This window comes from Macrotis lagotis, chromosome 1 (assembly GCF_037893015.1).
Source record: "Macrotis lagotis isolate mMagLag1 chromosome 1, bilby.v1.9.chrom.fasta, whole genome shotgun sequence".
Classification (NCBI taxonomy): domain Eukaryota; kingdom Metazoa; phylum Chordata; class Mammalia; order Peramelemorphia; family Peramelidae; genus Macrotis; species Macrotis lagotis.
Window position 1 is genome coordinate 558,657,589 of NC_133658.1, and position 7,098 is coordinate 558,664,686.

General features: G+C 38.5%; 1 protein-coding gene across 1 annotated transcript in view; it reads right to left on the reverse strand.

Annotated features, from left to right (window-relative positions):
• The window catches only part of GUCA1C (guanylate cyclase activator 1C), a gene marked incomplete at its 5' end in the record, with an annotated part of 56,840 nt that extends 56,558 nt beyond the window's left edge, over window positions 1–282 (reverse strand). The window contains 2 exon segments of the mRNA XM_074214442.1: window positions 54–200; window positions 202–282. Coding sequence (XP_074070543.1) covers window positions 54–200; window positions 202–282 — 228 coding nt within the window.
• Window positions 283–7,098: the final 6,816 nt, after the last annotated feature.

Genomic DNA, 7,098 nt, shown 5'->3' on the forward strand with positions numbered 1-7,098 from the left:
AAAAGGGATAAAAAATTACAACTAAATGAAGTGAAAGAGAAAATAAATCTTACTTTGTTCTAAATAGTAAACAGTTGGTCAACATATTGATTTGCCCTTTGATTCAGACCTTGCAGACCCAGAAGCACCTTAAACTCATGCAGGGTTTGCAGTCCAGATGGGCATTTGGTTATAAATCTCCTAAGTCATACATGGGTCTGGGACAGCTGCAATAGTGGCTTGACCACTGGCTATTGATTCTTTGTCCCCCACTGGAATTGCCGGGTTTAACAGCTTTCTCTTTGGGGTTGTTTTTCAATCATGTACTGACTCCTAAAAGAAACTTGGAATTCAAATGTGACCCTAAACAGCCATTGTAAACCTCTTACAGCTTTAAGCTAAGTGAGAAGAGAAAGCTGGTGGGATTACCATGCTTGCTCATTTTTAAAGCAGGCAGTGACTATGGCTAGATGGTATTCTCATCACAGTTGCCCACAACTAAAGGTGAAGGGGGCTGAAGAGCAGGGCAGGGTTACTGTGGGCAAGCCTCACTTTACCCTTAATTCTAAATTCTTTTTTGTTGATTCCCAGGAGACAGGATGGTCTCAAGAAAACATTTTAAGTGGATATCTGGAGATCTGAGTTCTAAATTCATTTGATTCTACTGATTGATGATCACCTGATCTCTATTTGCATCGGTTTTCTCATTCGTAATAATAGCATCTATCTCTTAGGATTGTTGCAAGGAAAAAATGAGATAATAATTGCAGAGTGCTGAGGTTAGAGTGCCTGTCACATTGTAGGTATTATGGGTTAGCTAAATTATTATTTGCAGATTGGGTAAGGGATATGAAATGTGTCTTATTAACACTCTAGGAATATAGATACTCTACACTTGCTCCTGGTCATTATATTTATGATTAAAACAGGTGAGAAAATAAAGAAGATGGAAAGAAGGTTAGTGAGGGCAGACCTAAATGAGGATTAGAACAGGTGGAGAAAAGGGAGGAGAAAAATCCAGGTATGGAAGATATCCCCTGTATGAATACACAAAGACAAGGAAATAGCATGTTGAGTTCAGAGAATTGCTAGTAGTTCAATTTACTTGTAATGCAGAATTTGATGATCAGAAAAGATGCTGGAAAAGTAATTTGGAGCCAGAGATAATAATACTAATATTTCCCTAATAATATTCACCATCTTCAGAATACTATACAAACATTATATCATTTGATCTTTATAATAAGCCTGGCAAGTAGGTATTATGATTTCTGTTTAACAGTCAAAGAAATCGAAGCAAATAGGGTTAAATGACTTGTCCAGGATTATACAGTTATTCCATGTCTGAAGCTAGATTTGAACTTAGGTCTTTCTAGCTACAGGCCCAGAGCTCTATCCACTGTTCCATCTAGGTTTCTGATACCATTGGGAAGAGCATTAAAAACTAGACTTGAGGAGTCTTGACTTTTATCCCATAGTATGTTGAATTCAGAGAATTGCTAGTAGATTAATTTGCTTGTAGAACAGATTTCAATAGTCCAAAGGAGGCTGGAAAACTAAGTTGGAGCCAGATGATAACAATACTAATAACTAGCATTTCCCTAATAGTATCCACCATGTGCTGAATGGAAGGCACTGAGAGTTTTAAGGAAGTTAAGAGGATCATTTGGACAGCCAGGAGAAGGATCATGGAGTACTTAATGATCTGCTGTTGTTTTTCAGTTGTTTCAGTTGTCTTCATGACCTCATTTGTAGTTTTCTTGGCAAAGATACTGGAGGGGCCACTTCCTTCTCCAGCTTATTTTTTTTAAGAGGAGGAAACTGAAGTAAACAGTGTTAAGTGACTTGTGCAGGGTCACACAACTAGTAAATGCCTGAGACTATATTTGAACTCAGGAAGATGAGCCGTCCTGACCACCTAACCATTTACCCAAGTGACATTTGGTCCTTCCCCTCTTATTCTTTAATCCACTCTTTACAACACCCCTAGATAAAGTTTTCTATATCATGATAACCTTTTGCTCATGAGGATTCTTCAGAGGCTCTGAATGATCCACAGAATAATTCTTAATTTCATAGCTGGGATTTAGATGCAGCCTCAACTTAATCCCCCTCTTTCCCTCACCTCCTCTGCCCTCCAAGAGTCCTTTAGTTAAGTCACAGGAGGGGGGCGTATCTCACTCTGTCCTGATAGTTTACCCTTCTTCCCCTTTCTCTACTTTTTGATTGAAGGTCTGTTCCTGCTCCTCCATTCCTTTTTTCAAAACTTCAGCTCCAAAAGTTCTTTTCATCCTTTGAACTCATGGTTTTTACTGTCACCATCTGGTGATGTCTCTTATCCCTGTAGGCTCCTTCATTGTTATTTCGATCTGGTGTATTTCTTGTTATTCCCACTGGTTTATAAGGGCTTCAAGGATAATGGGGATGTTTCTTTGGAGTACGAAGAACATCAAGCCTGGGATCAGTGACCATGATAGTTCGATCATAGGGTTGAAGACCTAGAGCAAAATGCTACAGACAGCTGGAACTGGCTCTGGTGAGATCTCAGTTAAATTTTCAGGATGAGAATTTACACTTCAGAAATGGGCCAATGCTTCAGCTGAAGACTTTATTGTTTTGTTTATTATTTACATTTAAGAAAATAATAGAGAAATGCTATTAAAGCAGAAAACGTATAAAAATGTGTTTTGAGCACATTTTTTTCCCCTGGAAAGTCGGTTGTTAAACATTTACCAGCATACTTTTGTATGGAAGGGATTTCAGAAGTCATTCAGTCCTGCTCCCTCTTTTATTTCTTTATATTATTTTAAAATAAACAGGGTTTTTTTTAGGTTTTTGCAAGGCAATGGGGATAAGTGGATTGCCCAAGGCCACACAGCTAGGAAATTATTAAGTGTCTGAGGCTGGATTTGAACTCAGGTACTCCTGACCCCAGGGCCAGTGCTCTATCCACTGTGTGATCTAGCCACCCCAAAATATATGTATTTTAAAAGATGATGAGCAATCCAAGGTGTTAATTGACTTACCTAAGGTCAAATAGCTAGTTAATGACAGAATTATCACTTGGTACTTTGTACTTTGAAATCACCTAGGTTTTTTCACCAAGTGTCTCTCAAGGGTCCCTCATTTTAGAGACAAGAAAATCAAGATCCAGAAGTGACACAGCTAGCAAATATGTTAAGAAGGATTTGAACCTATATCTTTCTGACACTGCATGCTGTTCATGATAATTCTTTTTATTTTTTAAAGAAAGATTTTGAGTTTTACAATCCCCCCCCAGTTCTTACTTCCCTCCCCCCACCCAAACAGAAGGCATTCTGTTAGTGTTTACATTGGTTCCAAGATATACAGTGATCTCAGTTGAATGTGATGACAGAGAAATCATATCCTTATAGAAAAAAATAAAGTATGAAATAGTAAAATTACATAATAATATAATGCTTTTTTTTCTAATTTGACGGTAATAGTCTTTGCTCTTTGTTCAAAGTCCATAATGCTTTCTCTGGATACAGATGGTATTCTCCATTGCAGCTAGCTCAAAATTGTACCTGGTTGTTACACTGAAGGGATGAGCAAGCCCATCAGGGTTGATCATCACCCCCTTGTGCTGTTAGGGTATACAACACTTTTCTGGTTCTGTTCATCTCACTCAACATCAGTTCATGCAAATCTTCCCAGGCTTCCCTGAATTCCCATCCTTCCTGGTTTTTAATACAACAATAGTGTTCCACGACATAAATATGCCAGTTTATTAAGTCATTCCCCAATTGAAGGACCTTCATTGAATTTCCAATTTATTGCCACCACAAACAGGGTTGCTATAAATATTTTTGTACAAGTGATGTTTTTACCCTTTTTTTTTTTATCATCTCTTCAGCATATAGACCTAGGAGCAGTATTGCTGGGTCAAAGAGTATGCACATTTTTCTTGCCCTTTGGGCATAATCCCAAATTGCTCTCCAGAATAGTTGGATGAGTTCACAGCTCCACCAACAATGTATTAGTGCCCCAGATTTCCTGCATCCCTTCCAACATTAATCATTGTCCTTTCTGGTAATATTGGCCAGTCTGAGAGGTGTGAGGTGGTATCTCAGAGATGCTTTAATTTGCATTTCTCTAAGTAATGATTTGGAACAATTTTTCATATGACTATGGATTGCTTTGATTTCCTCAGCTGTAAATTGCCTTTGCATATCCTTTGACCATTTGTCAATTGGGGAATGGCTTTTTAAAAAAAATTTGACTCAGTTCTCTCTATATTTTAGAAATGAGCTCATCAGAAATGCTAGTTGCAAAAATTGTTTCCCAATTTACTACATTTCTTTTGATCTTGGTTACAGTGGTTTTGTCTGTGCAAAACCTTTTTAATTTAGTCAAAATTATCTACTTTGTTTTGAATAATGTTCTCTATCTCTTCCTTGGTCATAAACTGTTTCTCTTTCCATAGATCTGATATGTAAAATACTCCTTGATGATCTAGTTTGCTTATTTTTTTTAATGTCTAAATCCTATATCCATTTGGATATTATCTTGGTATAGGGTGTGAGGTGTTGGTCTAGTCTAAGTTTCTTTCATTCTAACTTCCAATTGTCCCAACAGTTTTTATTGAATTTTTATCCCAATAGCTGGACTCTTTGGGTTTATCAAACAGCAGATTACTATAATCATTTCCTGCTATTGCACCTAGTCTATTCCACTGATCCACGACTGTTTCTTAGCCAATACCAGACAGTTTTGAGGACTGATACTTTATAATAAAATTTTAGATCCTGCAAGGCTAAGCCACCTTCTTTTGCACCTTTTTTCCCCATTGAATCCCTGGAAATTCTTGACTTTTTATTTCTCCATAAAAATCTTACAACTTTTTTCTAACATTAAATTTTTGGAATTTTGATTGGTAGGGTGGTAAACAAGCAGTTTAGTTTTGATAGAATTGTCATTTTTATTATATTAGCTCAAATTATCCATGAACAGTTGATTTTTGCCCAGGTATTTAAATCTGATTTTATTTGTGTGAGAAGAGTTTTGTAATTGTTTTCAAAAAGTTTTTGAGTCTCTGTTGGCAGGTTGACAGCCAGGTATTTTATTTTGCCTGAGGTTACTTTGAATGGAATTTCTCTTTCTAGCTCTTTTTGCTGTATCTTGCTAGTCATATATAGAAATGTTGAGGATTTATGAGGGTTTATTTTATATGCTGCTACTTTGCTAAAGTTGCTAATTATTTCTAGTAGTTTTTTAAATGACTTTTTGAGATTTTCTAGGTATACCATCATGTCATCTGCAAAGAGTGAGTTTTGTCTCCTCCTTCCCTATTATAATTCCTTCAATTTCTTTTTCTTCTCTTATTGGTGAGGTTAACATTTCTAATATGATATTGAATAGTAGTGGTGATAATGGGCATCCTTGTTTCACCCCTGATTTTATTGGGAATGCCACAAGCCTATCTCTGTTGCATATAATGCTTGTTGATGGTTTCAGATAGATACTACACTCTCTAGTATTTTTAGTAGGAATGGGTGCTGCTTTTTTGTCAAAGGCTTTTTCAGCATCTATTGATATAATCATATAATTTCTGATAGGTTTGTTGTTGATATAACTAATTATACTAAGAGTTTTCCTAATATTCAACCAACCCTGCATTCCTGGGATAAATTCTACTTGGTCGTAATGTATTATACTAGTCATAACTTGTTGTAATCATTTTGCTAAGATTTTATTTAAGATTTTTGCATCTGGGAGATAGGTTTATAATTTTCTTTCTGTGTTTTAACTCTTTCTGGTTTAGGTATCAGCACCATATTGGCGTCCATAGAAAGAGTTGGGCAGAGTTTCATCTTCCCCTATTTTTCCCAAGAATTTATATAGAATTGTAACCAATTGTTCCTTAAATGTTTGATAGAATTCACTTGTGAATCCATCTAGCCCTGGAGATTTTGTCTTAGGGAGTTCAATAATGGCTTGTTGAAATTCTATTTTTGAAATTGGGTTATTTAAATTGTTAATTTCCTCTTGATTTAATCTGGGTAATATATTTTTGTAAATATTCATCGATTTCACTTAGATTTTCAAATATATTGGCATAGAATTGGGCAAAATAATTCCTAATTATTACTTTAATTTCCTCCTCATTGGGGGCAGAGCCAAGATGGGGACAAGAAGGGATCCAGTCTTAGGAGCTCTCTGATAAAACTCATCAGCTAAGGATTCTAACTAAACTTTCGAGAGACAGAACCCACAAAGGGACCCAGTGAGGCAGTTCTCCTACTCAAGGTAACCTGGAAAAGAGCAGAAAGGCTCTGCTCCCCGGGATTGGAGAGGTGGTCTGCCAGAGGGGTGGCCCACGAGAGCAAAAGAACTTCAGCCACCTGGAGGCAGCCCCAGGGCGCTGGGAGTCACAGCTCACAACAGCGGGGGAGTCTCCTGAGCTGCACCCAGAGGAACACCTGGCACAAAGTGGGGGAACAGTGGGGGACCTCTGCCAGAGCGAGCACAGCCCTTGGGGCACACAGCGAGCAGCTTGGTCTTTCCCCCAGACCAGGAAACAGAACCAGGCGGAGCTGGTAAGCCGGAGTCCCCAGGGCATGAGCCCACTGAGCTGAGGGAGGGGAGTGAAGAGAGACTGCCAAGCTCTGTCCTCTGCCCCTGGAACAGGACTCTGGGGCTCTGACCACATTCAGATCCTGATCCCAGTCTAGGCACCCCCATAGAACAGCAGGGCCCCCTCCACCTCAGCCCCGTGGCAGAGGGGGTCGCTTATGGTCATTCATAGACCAGGAGGGAGGACAGAGCCTCACACACTGAGACCCTCATGGGAGTGTCCCAAAAGCTCAGGAAGCACCCCAAACCAGGCCCAGGCTGGGAAAATGAGCAAGCAGAGAAACAAAAGGAAGACTATTGAGAAATATTTTGCAAATGAGCCCAAGAAGGATCAAAATACTCAGTCTGAAGATGAGGAAGCACAAGCTCCTGCATCTAAAGACTTCAAGAAATACAAAAATTGGGCTCAGGCTATGACAGAGCTCAAAAAAGACTTTGAAAATCAAATGAGGGAGTTGGAAGAAAAACTGGGAAAAGAAAGGAGATGCAGGAAAAACATGAAAATGAAGTCAGCAGCTTAGT